We start from the raw sequence: 17122 nt of genomic DNA, 5'->3' as shown, positions 1-17122 counted from the left end.
ATTCAGATTTCTTAAATTTAATCAAATTCAAAGATATTGTGAATAGGAAAGTGGATCTTGTGTTTCCTATTGGTAATATTTTATTTTTCTTTTTAATTTATTTAATTTAATTGTTCGTACTAATATTTAGTCCATTATTTGTTAGGGAATCATAATGTTACTTTAACTTCCATTCTTATTTTTTTAATTAACTTGGTTGGTGTGATCGATTTTGTTGGTGAAATATCCATGGGCAATGGCTTTGAGTCCATTTCAAGAATCCAACCAAAGAATTTTCTTGAATTTCATATAAGAGATCTCGAGTAAGTATATAGCTAAATGTTATGCAAATTTATTTTTTAGAAGTATTATTCATAATTGTTATATTTACTTTTATATTTAGGGATGTTGTTATCAAGTGTTTGGCATTTGATAACTGCGCAATTTGTTTCGATAACTCCTGGAAATCGAGAAAGACTGATCACATTTTTGTTTTGTTAACTGAGTGGAGACTTGGTGTCTATAAAGGTTAGGAACCCCATGTTTATTATTATTGAATTTGGTATCTGAACTTCTACCAAAGTATATATCGATGTCAAATGCTATAATTATATTTTGCTTCATAGGTGAAAACATTGTCAGAAACGGAGGAAGTCAGTCTCGATCTCTTTTCAACCCAGAGATTACTGAAGTTCAAGAGTTTGCGTACAAATAAGCCGTGTTATCTTTTATTGTTAAATGAAATCATAATTTATAATTGCTAACTATTCATATTTATAAAAACAGGTTCGTTCTGGCCAACAAGAAGTCAAATATCAAACCAGGAAATTAAGATGTGCAGAGAAAACCGGACTAAATTATAGCACATTCTCGTTCAAAGGAGATATGTCATCCTCTTTATATTTATGTAATGAATCTAATATCTTGAACTTTTTAATTTTTGTTTTATTTTTATAATGGTTGTTTATGTATGTCCGTAAACATATTTTATTTTGATATCTAAATGACTATTTGCTTAAATATTTATCGATGATCGTTAATAAATTATAATGAATCATGAGAAAAAAATATGGAAATTAAGTTATTATCTAGATTAATTTTATTAATAATAATATACATTATTATATGAAAGGATATTATCTTGTATTTGCCCAAAAAAGGACATACCTTGTCAACACTTAAATTTGCAGTTTTCTTAACAATTCAATTTTTGGGGTCATTGCAATGTTTTACACCCTATAATTGCTAAGGTGATGGGCTTTGATGGTTTAACTTTTTTAAAATTGTGAGACTCATTTTCTATATACATTTGCATTTTATATTTTATTAATTAATCGGTTTATGGGCCATACCATTAGTTTGCTCAATATAAGTGATAATGTGATGGGCTTTCATTATAATATAACAAAGGGTTGATAAAAAAATGTGATGGACTTTGATTGTTTAACATCTGTAAAACTGTCAACAATTATGCTTTCTATACGATATATATATTTTACTAAATTTGAATTTTAATTTGCCCTATTGAATGTTAACATATACTTAAAATCTAAATCTCCATATCATAAATGTCACACGTATCGATGTATATACTCCGCATATCATTCCGTCCATAACATACAACTCTATACACTGAACTAAACATTATTACCATAAAACTTAATATTTTTGGTTATATTTTTAGCCAACAAAAATTACGCCCGCCCACCTATGGACGGGTTAGAATCTAGTATATATTTAAATTACAAATCTTCTATTATTAATTGATAAGGACAATTTATAAAGAACTTTGCTCCCATGTGTGATTTACAAATTTGCCATGCTGATGTGTTACATCCAGAAAGCTTCTCAAATTTTTCTTTTTAAAAGACTTAACTTACTAGACTAATTACAATCATTGCCACTCATATTAATTTAGATAAAGAATCAAATATATCTTATTAAACTAATTATTAAAAATTAATTATTCAAAAGATATCTTCCTTTCCTTAGTTAGACACACAAAAATTAGTAAATAAATTTAAAACATATTTATTAACCAATCAAATAAAAAGAATAAGATTTAAATATATCATATTAATTATTTTCTTATATTCAAATCCTTATTTAATTATATAATATGAATTATTTTTAAATCATTATATTTCTCTCATTTTCTTTGTTCACTTTTCTTTTCTAAATTGATTATCACATCAAACATATAATAAATTTCTATTTTTATACATATGCGATAATTTGAATTTAAAAAAACAAAACCAAATAAATCACTGTTTTTATTAATAAGATATATTGATTTTTCAATTAAAATATTAACTACAGAATTACATTCACATTTTAAAAAACAAGATGAAAATCAATAATAAAATCTTATAATCATTATATATTTGTAATTGCAATACTAATACAAAATTATATTATTATTCAGCATAACATTAACATACATATAAAATCAATTAAATTATTTCTATTTTAAATAAATTAAGTCATATTTAGTGAAATATTTTATAGATATATCACACGACATATGATACAAAAACTATTTGTTTATAATTGAAAAAAATAACTAAAACTATGCATTCAATATTTCTATCAATTATTTTCTGATTTTATACTTTTAGAAGCATTATAGTAGTTTAACCATTTAAAAAAATATATTTAAGACAAAAACAAAAATTCTATTTTTTTTGCAAAAATACCAGTTACAAATTTTTTAAATATAATGCAGGTGGAATTTGGTTGTTACCTAATATAGTTATCAAACATGTTTTGCATTTATTTCTGTTTATTATTAATTATTTTTAAAAAATCAAATTTTTGAAGATCTATATAACATAATTTGGAATCTTTACGATTAACCTCTATATAAGAAGAAATGTCTTCTATAATTTGTTTTCCATAATTTTTTTTCCCAACTCAATCTCTGATTTTAAATTTTTTAAGAATATTTAAAAAAATAAAGGTGAATAATTTAAGATTTTACAAAAAAAAAAAAATACTAAGTTGTTTGTTGGTCTTAACAATCAAGATTATTGTAATCGAATCAAAGGTTTTAGTTATTTGTTTCATTTAGTTTTATCTTATTCATACGTAATTTTTTTTCATCACTATTAGTGTTAATTTAATTATTTTCACAGTAAAATATACTCTATATATAATATTATATATTATAATTTAGCTCTATATTGTTTTCAAACTTGGATATTATAAAAAATATTATAGATATCTCACTCTGCGTAAAGCGCGGATTACTACCATAAAACTACTATAAGAAAAAAAATAAAACAACTCAACATTATAAACCGTTTGTTTACCTAGAGAATACCACAGAGTCCATGACTCTCTGCTTAAGATGAACTACTCTGACTTTGAACCTGAGTCCCTTGTGGTATTGGACCTTCAAGCATGTTGTAAGAGAAGTTCATCCGCGCAAGAATTTAAACGTGAGTTCTCCCAGCTCTGGTGGGATTTCGCCGGATAATCTGTTTTGAAATTGGTCCAATGATTGGAGATTGGTCAAGTTCGCCATAAATAGTGGAATACGAAATGTAAAAACATTGTTTGCCATGGTGAAGACAATCACTTCCTTGAGAAAACCGATGGATTAATTTGGGATTTCTTCCTTGGATCTATTCACAAAGATATCGATGGTTTTATATATTGTGAAACCACTCCAAACAAGCTCCACCTTCAATCCTTTGTTTGTTAGATCGACCAAATTATGTTAGTATCCTGAGCTATACCATCTTCAATCCTACTCCATGCACGACCAACAATGTCTATAACCGATGACATTGCACTCCAAGCTACCCGCAAAGTAATCTGATGGCAAGACTCCAGTGAAGTAGTTTATTGAAATGTCGAAAATTCTATGAGAAGTTGTTGGGCCATAAAACTCTGTTGGAATGAAGGACAGAAATCTGTAGATTGGACAACAATCTCAACCAAAATGGAAAATTTTCACAGAATCTATTGTCTTCCACATTCAGAAACTTGAGGCGAGTGTAGTTTAGTAAAGATTTGGGAACTTTTCTCCTGACAACCGATTGTTTGCGAGTCTTGTGACCAACATGTGATATTAAGTGATCACTGATAGATTCTTTTAGTAAAATACCGGAGTTTAGTAATAAAGGAAAATCTTGGAATGTGTTTGAACTTATATCAGACACATATTTGTGCAATCTTTGAATAACATAAGTTGGTACTTCAAACCCGTTAAAGGAAATTTGAGAAATGTTTGCATACCATAACATTGTCAATCTCCATATATAACCATTATGGTACTTGACCTTCAATTTGATTGGTAGAAAACTAGAAATGTCTAAATATCATAATTTGATTTAGGTTTGCAGGATGACAATGTCAGGATTTTCTATGGGTAAGGGAAAATGGAGAGTTGAATTGATCATCTTCAAATTAATCTCTGAAAGATCCTTCCATAAGTGGCATGAGGTGTGATAAAATACTAAGTTAACTTTGTTTTTGGTATTCAGATACGAGAGGTCATGTTTCTCAAGTGACTTGAGATGCAAGAAAATTCTAAAATCAACGAAGATAAAGATTTGGACTTTTTCTTAAGATTGTTAAAACTTTTGAGTTTTTTTATTAAAAGGTATTAAGATTAGGAAAAAAACAATCCTATTATTTTGATTTCACTTCTATTATAACACATATCATATATGGACTCTTATACCGGCCCATTAGGCCCATCAGGGCATTGTACTTAACCTAGATTCCTTATGTACTCTATATATACATTCCAGTGATTAATAAAGTTTCTAAGTTTTCACAACACGTTATCAGCACGATAAGACTCTCTGAGCGAAAAACCCTAATAAATCCGGCCACCACCAAAACCCTAAAAGCAAGTCGAAACTTAAAAGACGCATATCTTCCAAACCGTGAGGAACCAGAAGACGATCTACATATCAAATCGAAGCCCTCGACGAGACGAATCTACTGGTGAAAACCGTTTGTCGATCCAACGTCGGACGCGCCCTCACGCACACTTACAGTACACGACGATCAACCGAAAAAAAAAAAAAAACCAGATCCGAGTTTTTCCTTCTTCAACCAGCAGCTTCTCCAGTTTTGGTGATCAATCCTTGGAATTTGTAGCGGCTAACTGAGGTCTATTAGCTCCCAGTTTCATTAGCCTGTCAGAAATCCAAAGGTGGAAAAGGTATCTTCTAAAACTGAAAGCCATAGAACCTGTTGTTTAAACACTTCAAAACCCTATAAAAAAAAAAAAAAAAAAATCGATCTCTAATTGATTGAAAGTGTTTGATACTCTGATGATTGATTGATAACTTGTTGATTGATTGTTTAAATTACAAGTTTATGCATGTTCAAAGGTTTTAAACTCGTTTTATAAAACCCTAATTTACAAAAACCTAACAACCGTTTTTGGCCATGTTTATGGCATAAACCTATTCGATTTTCTCTATGTTTAATAAGCTTGTTGCAGCTTATTTGATTGTTGATTCTCTTGCTTGAAACACTTGATTGAATAAACTAAGAAAATCAACCCTAAATCCTAAGCTTGATTCACGATTTTGTAATCTTCAAAATCGTAAGTCATAATGCTTAAACCCTAGTCCTTTTCACGTGATTTCTTTGTTGTCCTTGTGAAATTATTAAAACCATCGACCACAGATCCTATAGATCTCGAAATCACATCCAAAATATGTTTTCCAAACCGTTAAAACCCTAGATAAAACCCTAATCATATTCGGCTCCCCTAGGGTTCCTCCTAAACCGCCTAAAACCGGCTAAACCTGGTTCTCATTAACCGAAATTATATTCGGCTTTAACCGATTAAATCACAGCTATTAAACCGACATCATGTTCGGGGTAACTAAAACCATACCCTTTAAAATTTACTATTTCCGAGAAAGTTCCCTCTAATAGAAAGTTTCCTCATATAAAAACTTTCCTCATATAGAAATTTTCCCGACATAGAAATTTTCCTCATTTAGAAAATTACCCAAATTAGAAACTTTCCAAATTTAGAAACTTTCCTAAAATAGAAATATTCTCAAAATAGAAAGTTTCATCATCAGCATGATTGAAGCTAATACCACTCTCAAAGCCCGGTTTACTGATTATACTATTTGGCACGATCGGCTCGGTCATCCCGGTGCAAATATGATGCGTAAACTAATTCAAAACTCTCAAGGGCATACCCTCAAAGAAAACCGAGTTTATCCTCAACACCTCATGTGCACAGCTTGTTCTCAAGGCAAATTGATCACTCGGCCTTCACCAGTTAAAATCTCTAAACAAACACTTCATTTCCTAGAAAGAATCCAGGGCGATATCTGTGGACCTATACATCCATCTTCCGGACCATTCCGGTACTTCATGGTCCTTATAGACGCATCGACCCGTTGGTCATATGTTTGTCTCTTGTCCTCTCGGAACCAAGCCTTCGCTAGGTTCTTGGCCCAAATCATCAAATTGCGGGCCCATTTCCCTGACTTCCCACTAAAGACTATCCGCCTTGACAATGCTGGTAAATTTACCTCACAAGCGTTTAATGACTACTGTATGGCCATGGGGGTAACCGTGGAACATCCTGTAGCACATGTCCATACTCAAAATGGATTGGCTGAATCATTCATTAAACGCATTCAATGGATAGCCCGACCATTACTCATGAGATCAAAGCTCCCGGCCTCAGCATGGGGACATGCAGTATTACATGCTGCTGAACTCATACGCATCCGGCCATCTAGTGAACACAAATATTCCCCATACCAACTACTCTCGGGTCATGAGCCAGACATCTCCCATCTCAAAACATTTGGGTGTTCAGTATATGTACCCATTGCTCCACCACATCGAACCAAAATGGGACCTCAAAGAAGGATGGGAATATATGTTGGTTTTGACTCTCCCACCATCATAAGATATCTCGAGCCAACCACTGGAGATCTCTTCAAGGCCAGATATGCGGATTGCCAATTCGATGAATCGGTATATCCCTCTTTAGGTGGTGAAACAAACAAGCTGGTCAAAGATCTTTCATGGAATCAAACATCATTAAATTGGCAAGATCCTCGGACTCTAGAATGTGATTCAGAGATCCAAAAGATTATTCATTAGCTAGCTAATCAATTGCCAGATTCCTTTGCTGACCCGACCAAAGTAACCAAATCGTACATCCCAGCTTGTAATGCACCAGTACGAATAGCTGTCCCAACGGGACAGACCCAAGTTGCTACAGAGTCTGCACCACGTTTCAAACGGGGCAGACCTCTCGGTTCCAAAGATAAGAATCCCCGGAAATCAAAGAAAGGTGCAATAACCGAAACCGGGATTCCTGCAATATCAGACATAGCCGCGGCTGAGACTCAATCTAATGAACCCTCAATGGAAGTTCGGGACGCCGAATCTCCAGGTTCAGAAGATAACAATGAGATCTCCATCAATTACAATATGTCCGAAATACAATGGAATCGAAAAGAAGTCGACTTAAATGCACTCTTTGCATACAAAGTAGCACTTGATGTTGCGCTCACGCAAGAGGATCTAGAACCCACGTCAATAACACAGTGTACACATCGAACAGATTGGCTAAAATGGAAAGAAGCCATAAACGTGGAGTTAAAGAGTCTCAAACTCAGAAACGTGTTCGGTCCGATCATCCGGACCCCATCACACATCAAGCCAGTGGGCCACAAATGGGTCTTTGTGCGCAAAAGGAACGAACTCGGTGAAGTCGTTCGATACAAAGCACGGCTTGTAGCACAAGGATTCTCACAGAGACCCGGAATCGATTATGAGGAGACTTATTCTCCAGTGGTGGATGCAACAACATTCTGATTCCTCATAAGTCTGGCCATAAGAGAAAATCTTGATCTGCGGTTAATGGATGTTGTAACCGCATATCTCTATGGGCCCCTGGACAACGAAATATATATGAGACTCCCAGATGGCATTGAACTAAAAGACAAAAATGCATCTCGAGATCAATACTGCATCAGGCTGAACAAATCCTTGTATGGACTGAAACAAAGTGGGCGTATGTGGTACAACCGCCTCAGCGATTACCTCATCAAAGAAGGCTACAAAAATGACCCCATCAGTCCATGCATCTTCATCAAGAAGTACTCAAACAAAGGATTTGTAATCATAGCAGTATACGTGGATGATCTAAACATCCTCGGAACATCTGGTGAGATCTCCCAAACAGTCGACTGCTTAAAAGCAGAATTCGAAATGAAAGACCTAGGCAAAACAAAGTACTGTTTGGGATTACAACTTGAGTACATCAAAGGAGGAATCCTTGTGCATCAATCGGCTTATATCGAAAAGGTACTCAAGCGATTTAATATGGACCAAGCTCACCCATTGACCAGCCCAATGGTAGTTAGAAGCTTAAGTGATGACCCTCTTGGTCCCAAAAAGGATGATGAAGAAATCCTTGGTCCTGAAAAGCCATGCCTCAGTGCTGTAGGAGCGTTAATGTACCTGGCTAGTCACACTAGACCAGACATATGTTTCGCCGTGAACCTCCTCGCTCGATATAGTTCATCCCCAACTCAGAGGCACTGGAACGGTATAAAACATCTCCTAAGATACCTTCGAGGTACTCAAGACTTAGGACTCTTCTATACTAACAAAAATAAAGATGGGTTAGTCGGCTTCGCCGATGCAGGATATCTATCAGATCCGCACACTGCCAAGTCTCAAACTGGCTACGTTTTTACGCATGGAGGAACAGCCATCTCTTGGAGATCAATGAAGCAGACACTCACTGCCACTTCATCAAACCATGCTGAAATCCTAGCCATTCATGAGGCTAGTAGGGAATGCGTCTGGCTGCGCTCCATGACTCAGCACATCCGCAGAGATTGTGGTATGGACGAAGACACACAGCCCACGGTGATGTATGAAGACAACGCGACATGCATAGCTCAGCTCAAGGAAGGATATATCAAAGGAGATCGGACGAAGCACATTCTACCGAAGTTCTTCTCAACCTCACCATGTACTCTTTTTCCTTCACCATGGTTTTGTCCCACTGGGTTTTTCCTGGTAAGGTTTTAATGAGGCAACATTCCCCAGCGCATTATCGAGATTCCGATTGAGTAGCTGACCCGGTTCACTCGTCCAAGGGGGAGTGTTATAACACATATCATATATGGACTCTTATACCGGCCCATTAGGCCCATCAGGGCATTGTACTTAACATAGATTCCTTATGTACTCTATATATACATTCCAGTGATTAATAAAGTTTCTAAGTTTTCACAACAACTTCAAGTTTTTTTTTAGTTTTATGGTTATTTTAGCTTGGTTCCATAATCCAAATTTGTACAAAATTACATTTTATACCAAAAGAAATTGTAGGCATTGTTCTAGTTTAGATTCGATTCTTTTTGCCATCTTAGGAAACTATTTTATTTTTCCTTCTTCTTGCCATCTTAGGAACTACTTCCTAAGTACAGCAGATAAATAAAACTGTCAAGGAAAAGAAAAAAAAAACAACATTTTAGTAAAATTATCAAAAAGATTTTTTTTGTCACAAAACGACGACTAATTTTTATTGCATAAAAATTGCATAAATACCCTTAAAAACCACATCTTCCATCTACCCATCTTCATCTCCTTGTTTCTTACTATTTTCTATATAAGTCTCAAATTCCTAAGAACACCAAATCTAAAACCTTAAAATCGACACAATGAAATCATACAAAGGATCATCAATTCTCGCTACCGATTTTTATATACGACCAATCTCCTCTTTACCCACTTCGTTTCCCTCCACGACTCTCTCTTACCCGACCCGAAACCGATTCTTATCAACCCGGATCCAAGCCCGGCTCATCCACGACGACCCGGTAAAACAATCGGAGGATTTAAGCTTCTACGATCTTCTCGGCGTCACCGAATCAGTCACTCTCCCGGAAATCAAACAAGCGTATAAACAGCTAGCTCGAAAATATCACCCCGATGTTTCGCCGCCGGATCGGGTCGAGGAATACACAGATCGGTTTATTCGGGTTCAAGAAGCTTACGAGACTCTCTCAGATCCTCGCCGGAGAGTTCTCTACGACCGTGATTTGTCTATGGGATTCTCGTTTTCGTTCTCCGGTAGACGCCGGAATCGATTCGATGAGGTATTCAAAATTTTATTTTCGAAAATTTTATTAATTTTGCTAATTTTCGTGATGAACCAAAAAATTTGAAGAAAAAAAGAAAAATCAGCTCCACTGTTTAGCTGTATGGTTTAGGAAATTTAAAAGTTAGACAATAGAATTTAATTATTTCACACTCGAAAATTTATCACATCGATGTTGATACTATTGATTAGGATATTTCTGTTTCATATGTGGACAAATGCTACTGTTCAGTATTATCCACAAAACATTTTTATATTTTTCTGGACCTTAAAAAGAATTTTTATTTTATTTTACTGAATGATTCGAGATCATTGTGTGCATCCTTGTCGTCAGAATGGACCCTTTGTGTATTGGTCCAAAAAAATTGACCCATTTGAGTTATTATAAAAAACTAGGCAATTCTCTAAAATAATACAAGAAACATAGCATAATTAATTTAACTTTTAATAATAACATATCAATACTAAAATAATTTAAAACTTCATTCTAATAAAGAACATCTTAAACCTAGGAAAAGAAATTATTTATAATTTATTTTGGTATTATAATCTTTAATCTGTGGTATTAGTTTTGAGTTTTAGTGTGCTAGATTTGGAATAAAAAGCTTATTTGTGTTAATTTATCCATTTTTGTTTACAATGGGATTGGTTAGAAAGTAGTGGAATAAAGAATGTTGACATTTACAACAATTGAGACTCTTTTCCAACTTGCTTCATCTATTTGACCCTACATGACTCACAGTGATGATCTTTAGAATTCAATTATTTGTTTAGATTCTAAATCTTTTGAACCAAACCATTTATACAAGTACAGAATTGATTTGAGTTTTTGGTGATTGATTGTTCAGGAAGTGGTGGAAGAGAAGAGTGAGTGGAAGAAAAAATGGCAAACTCAGCTCTCAGGATTAAAGAGAAGAAGCAATCAAAAAGAAAATAGTAACTCAATGTCCTGGGCTGCTAGAATGCGCCGTCAACATCATCACATGTCTGATGATGATTCTTCTTCTTAACCCAGAGAACACCAAATCTCGCTTATGTATATAAAGCATAGCATATAATTCAACCAAAAAAAGAAAGAAAGCATAGCATATAAACCTGCAACTTTGTATATACTCTTTTGGTGTGCTTATGCTAATATGCTAATTAGCAAGCACATTAAAAGGCCTAATTACTAAAAATAAGTTCCTTTTGCTAGTGGTTTCAACTTTCAAGTGTTAGTTTACAATTCAAAGACCCGAATTGGAGTTGTGGCAACAACATTTGAAACTCAAGTGAGTGTGTTAGTATGACAGAAATAAAACAGAGGTTCCGATTCATGACACAGATAGGAAAATAATGGTTTGGTAATCGTGCCATGGTGATGGTACATTCGTTTAACTAATTTTACGTTCGGAACTATTTATTAATTCTAAAATACAATGGAAATCAAAATAAGTATCCGAATTACAGTAAAAACTTTATAAATTAATAATATTTAAACTTTCAAAATTTATTAATTTAACGAGTTATTAATTTATAAAAAAAAAATTAATTTAACAAAAAATTTAAATTTAAGACCAAAAAAATTTATTAATTTATAGAGTTTCAACTGTATTTGTTTATAATTAAAAATTTAAAAATTAATGAATAATACTTAATAACTACTTTAAATTTTCTAAATTTCTCAAAAATATTTCTGAAATAACCCGAAATGTTCATCACAAAAGTTAACATTTAACTTTGTTCGGACAAGCAGATGATTTCGGTTCATTTTCAGATCGATTGTTCGGATCTTGTAAGCATGTCTGAATCTCTAATAGATTGGTAATCTTTCATGATAAAGGTAGAATTCTTCTGTATCCTTCGCAAGAGCTTATCAAACTTCACCTTATCCCATATTCCGAGAAAGTCTAAATGTTTGAGTGAATAGTCTTGTAAAAGGAGCTCGAGCAAAAAAAAATTATTTTTTTCCCAAATCAATCATACCGAGCCGGTCAAAAATAGTCAGCAAACCATTTTTATGATGGGCCAAATATGATTGTAATAATTGGGTCGCAAAAAAAAAAAGTTAACATTTACCTAAATTATTAAAAGTTTGGAAATGATTTAAGTTATCCAAATTTTATGGAATGTTTCTTTATAGAACACTTTGGGTAATGTTTTTATAATACCCCAATTACCTTCTTTTCGTCCTTTTACCACAATTATTTGTTTGATCCCCCAAAAAAACAGAGCGAAGCAGTACAATCTTTACCATAAAAGACACCAGCTAAAGCCAAAATACTTTAGTTAATTGAATTATTTAACTTTACAACAACGTTACAATTCACAATCGTCACTTAACTGATTTTTGTTTTTTGGATTTAGCACCGAATATCCGGATTATACAATAGCTTTAACTGATACTTCAGCAGCACACAAAGCTAAATCATATTTCCAAAAACACACATAAAAAAAAGAACACAATTCATCTTTCATCTCTAGACGTTTTACTACTTATTAACCGTTGATTCTCACGGCGCGATCAAACCACAGTTCTTAAATTCCAATTTTACACTCTCCATCTCCTCCTCCGGCAACGTCATCGTCACAACCCTCTCCTCCGAATTCTTCGCCGGAAAAACAACCACCAACCCCTCCTCCCCTACCCCTTCAACATTATAGTACACCGATTCCGGCGACTTCCCCATCACTCTCGCCTCATAAAATCCCAATTCGCTCAGATCCACGAACGTCAATTTCGCTCCGTAAACAACAAAATCCAAATTCCCATCACAACTCTCCCCGATCTCGTCGATTCCACATCTCTCGTCCGTCGCTTCCGCGATACGCTTTACCAACTCCTCCACCGTCGCTTCACCCACCGGAAAATCCACGTGGACGGAGCTTATCACCTGACTATTTCGAATCCCTTTAGGTTTCAGCATGTTCGGATCCTTTCTGATGATCGTAACAATCAATGGCTCTGGCTCTTCCCTAACCTTAGCTATGCATTTCCATATGATTCCGGCGAGAATCTCGAACACCTGAGTTTGATCGTCTCCGTACGCCGGAAAATGTGGTGATACCTGGTCGGCGACTGAGAGATTGAAAGAGAATTTTGCCATTTTCTTGTTGTTTGGAGTGATCCAGAGATCTCCAACCGGGTCGACCCGTTTGATTGAAACCGGGGCCTTAACCGTAAGGTTTGGGCTACGAAACCTTCTGATTCCGTCAGAGGTTTCTAGAGTGTAGATCTTCTCCCCTGACATGGCTTTAGCCCAGAAGTTGAAAGCATAGAGCAAAGAGAATGAATCTCCCATGATATGTGCCCAGTTTAGGCCCAAAGCTAATCCTCCGCACTTAAACCGGGTCATCTGCGAAAACAATAAGCTGGTTATTTTTTGTTGTTTTTCGATTTGATCTGATACACGCAATGTTCAAAATTTTGGTTGGCACTATTAATCTTTGGTTTGAAGAAGAGTTAACACCTATTAGAGATGTCAAAATGTGTTAACTCGTTCAATTTGATGCAGCTCATTAGACCTAGACATTCAGGTCTAAATACGGGTTGGTTCTTTTGGGTTTTGAGCAACTTAAGTAGGGAGGTTAGGACCAATATAAGAACTAAAAAACTCAGTTCACTTTAGTTTAGATAGGTCTCGAAACTAGATCGGTTCTAACATAAAATCAAATTATCCGAACAACCCAAAAGCACACACCCGAACTACCCAAATTTTTTTCCACACTTTTCAAAATACGTTAATAGAAACTAAAATTTGATTCAATTTTTGATAAAATGGTTCGTTTAAGCAAACTAAGAGCAATTGGATATTTCAATTATTCGGTTATTTTAGTTTAAACATAACTAATATCTTCAGATCTATAACTGTAATTTTGAGTATTTCAGTTATCTCAAATCTAGTTAAACATAATATGTTTAGATTTATAATTGTATTTCAGAAATTTCAGACATCCATTTGGTTTCAGTTCGAGTAGTCAAAGAAGAACCATTCTAATATTAATGACAATTATTAGCATCTGAGCTGTTTAAACAGATGACTAAACGCCTAAACAATCGATCGTCTATTCGTCTAAGCATCTAAACAACAGACACTAGATGGTCGATTTTTTTAACAGTGGATAAAAATCAGTTTAAAACGGTTTAGATTCGACACACCATAAATTCGCAAAATATGGTCTGATTTTTGTTTTTGTTATTAAAGTCGGCAACTACTCCGTCGTTTTAACGAGGCAGTGTCTTTTCATGCAAGTTAATGGTACGGTCAGATCTTTCGTGTATTTAAATTTTCCTTACGACAAGTCATATACATTTAATGTTTCTATATTTCATCTGCCTTTCTCGATTAGGCATATTGTCAGAAAGAAAAATGAAACCCAAAAACAGAAATATATCCATTTCACCTAATAATTGCTTTTATGTATAGATGAGACCCAATCAGCATGGTTTGTCTCTTTTTTTTGTTTCTTCTGCTTAATATATACTGTTTTCCTTTTTTATACTTTTTAATTAAATTTTAAATGACACTATATATGGTATTTAGATAGAAGAGAAGATACTACTTCCAATACTTCTTTCTTAATACATGTATCAAATTTGGGATTATATAAACCGTTGCTCAAAAAAAAAATAAAATAATGGGGACTATAAAATACTTGTTTATTGTATCTACCTATTCACATGATTAATATTTAAGAAGAAAGAAAAACCCTAAATAGTGGCGATGATCTGCTCCAAAATTGTTAACCTTTATTATTCGCCATGCAATATCATACTTCATAAGATTAATACTTTAAGAAAACATAAAAAATAATGTAATTTATTGTCAACTAGAAAAGTATAATAGACTGAATAATTATAAATTTATAATACCATTAGTGTAGAACTTTGAGTATAGTCACAAATATTTTGGTCGATAATACACGATTAAATAAAGAGAGAACAATAATGCTATTTGTGTGTGTGTGTGTGTGTGTGTGTATGTGAGTAGTAGTAAATGAATATGACAAACTCAACAAGAGAAAATTGTTAAAAGTAAATTACCTGAACATAGATCAAAGGGGAGAAAGACAACTCCGGTCCAATGGGCTGATGGTAAACCAGAACCTCATCAATTGACCGGTCCGGTTTACTGAGCCACTCTTCCACCGTGAGATTGCATTGACCTTCCACGAAACGCGTGCCACTGTCGTTGCACTTGATGTACGGACGGCCCGAGTCTCTCCGCCAGAACCTTCCGGTGGTCCAGGCGATCTGGTCGAACAGCATGAACATAGCCTCTTTCACGTGTTTCACGGTCAAGTCACGTGCCGTCTCGGACGAGTAAATGTAAGCCGCCTTGAGGTAGTGGAGCTTCATGGCTAGGTCTAAGCCGGTTGGTTCGCGGGTCGCACCAGTCTTACTCGGTCGAGTTGCTCCCACTGTCGATAACCGGATGTTGTATACCGGACCCTGGCCCTGTCCCTGTTCTTGAGATCGTCCCATGATGACTCAATGGAGTTCAATTGATTCTATGTGATATTGAACTAACTAGTAGATGTAGGTATACAAATATATAGATTTTTTTTGCTATAATAATATATATAGATTAACATAAGCTATATGAAATTTGACATTTACCTCTCTCTGGTAAGTAATATATATTTGTATAGGTGATAGGTTTTATACCTTATGAGCCTTTCGTGTATATATAGAGACTATTGATTTGATTATGTGTAACCTGTTCTGTTACGAGTAGGTGGTGAAACCGTTTAATTAATTGCCTCTTTTTGTTTAAAGATAAGGTGATTCCAAATGATTCAGTTCATGGTTCTTAGTGCTTTTAATATTTGTGACCTACTAGTCTTTGTCTCAAACCCGAACACACAGCTATTGAATATTCTTTTAAGTTATATATAAATTTTGAATCTGTCAGAATCATGATATAGATCGAAAAAAATCAGGATTTTCTTAGTAGTATGTCGAGATTAAATCAATTTTTTATGAAGAGATAGTCCTTAGTATATACTAGAATGGGATTTTTTTTAATTACTGTATTACGAACGTTTGAATTCAACTATTAACGCTGTTGATTTATGTCAAATGTTAGATGCTGATGTCGGGGTGATAGGGACATTGGCTTTGTGTTTTGTACTTAGTGGTAATTTTGATTATGATTTGGAGAATTTCGGCCGTGAAATGTGGGACAAAAATCACTTAGATAACAAGTTAAATGCAAAAATGAACTGGAATTTTTTTTTTTTTTAAAAAGAACTGGAATCTATTATATAATGGGAGAGTTTTCTCTGCCTCTAGGGTGTCCACATCAACATAAAAAAACAAAACTAAATTTAATAACTTAATTAATTCACATATTTTAAAATAATATTATTTTCATTTAATAATAAAAGAAAAACACTAACACTAATGGGGTGTTATTAGAGAGTTGATTTATAAAGATTTTTAAAGTTTAAGATTCTATAGTTATTGGTTTGTGGATTTTTACATTCTTAATAGATTCCTCTGTTATTCATTTAGAGATTATAAAAATCAGTTGTTATTGATATGATGATTTTTATAATCTAATCAAAATCCATTGTTATTCAAAAAGTCTGCATTTTAATGATTCTATGATTCTGTTATAATCTAGTGTTATTGGCATAATGATTCTTTATAATTTAATTCATAAATCATGATTCTCAAAATACTACCTATATCCCTTAGATCTCAAAATCTGTCATATTAAAACATTCTTAATAGATTATTTAAATCCATAGGTTCTCTCTAAATTTTACAAATCCAACAAAACTCTTAAAAATTTGACAAATCTCATGATTTTTAAAATCAACTAAAATTTTCATAAATCTAACTCCCAATAACCCCCCCTAAATTTAATGACTTCATTAATTCACACAGTTTTCTCTTCATTTAGGATTTTAGGGTATCCACATCAGCATAGAAAAACAAAACTAAAATTAATGAGTTAATTAATTCACACATTTTTAAATAGCATTATTTTCATTTAATAATAAAAGAAAAACACAAACACTAAATTTAAT

The 17122-nt window shown here is 33.7% G+C and overlaps 2 protein-coding genes across 2 annotated transcripts; one reads left to right on the top strand and one right to left on the bottom strand.

Annotated features, from left to right (window-relative positions):
* Positions 1-9551: 9551 nt before the first annotated feature.
* Positions 9552-11428, top strand: LOC18030051 (chaperone protein dnaJ 20, chloroplastic). Its single transcript, XM_006414788.2, has 2 exons — positions 9552-10103; positions 10954-11428. Exons 1-2 carry the CDS (start codon positions 9666-9668, stop codon positions 11113-11115), a joined length of 600 nt encoding a protein of 199 aa, XP_006414851.1. The 5' UTR covers positions 9552-9665; the 3' UTR covers positions 11116-11428.
* Positions 11429-12354: 926 nt separating this feature from the next.
* LOC18030050 (protein ECERIFERUM 26) lies at positions 12355-15736 on the bottom strand. The gene is made up of 2 exons (XM_006414787.2): positions 15129-15736; positions 12355-13440 (listed from the first exon to the last, which is right to left on the bottom strand). Exons 1-2 carry the CDS (start codon positions 15567-15569, stop codon positions 12598-12600), a joined length of 1284 nt encoding a protein of 427 aa, XP_006414850.1. The 5' UTR covers positions 15570-15736; the 3' UTR covers positions 12355-12597.
* Between the last annotated feature and the right edge of the window lie 1386 nt (positions 15737-17122).

The sequence above is a fragment of the Eutrema salsugineum genome, unplaced genomic scaffold (genome assembly GCF_000478725.1).
Source record: "Eutrema salsugineum unplaced genomic scaffold, Eutsalg1_0 scaffold_1, whole genome shotgun sequence".
In the NCBI taxonomy this organism is placed as follows: domain Eukaryota; kingdom Viridiplantae; phylum Streptophyta; class Magnoliopsida; order Brassicales; family Brassicaceae; genus Eutrema; species Eutrema salsugineum.
The sequence above is the reverse complement of the archived record's forward strand: the minus strand, read 5'-3'. Positions and strand labels throughout refer to the sequence as shown.

Coding starts and splice junctions, on each gene's coding strand:
- LOC18030051 (XM_006414788.2), top strand. CDS start 9,666: ATGAAATCATACAAAGGATCATCAATTCTCGCTACCGATTTTTATATA. Junction 10,104..10,953: donor GCCGGAATCGATTCGATGAG/GTATTCAAAATT, acceptor TTGATTGTTCAG/GAAGTGGTGGAAGAGAAGAG.
- LOC18030050 (XM_006414787.2), bottom strand. CDS start 15,569: ATGGGACGATCTCAAGAACAGGGACAGGGCCAGGGTCCGGTATACAAC. Junction 13,441..15,128: donor CCCCTTTGATCTATGTTCAG/GTAATTTACTTT, acceptor TTGTTTTCGCAG/ATGACCCGGTTTAAGTGCGG.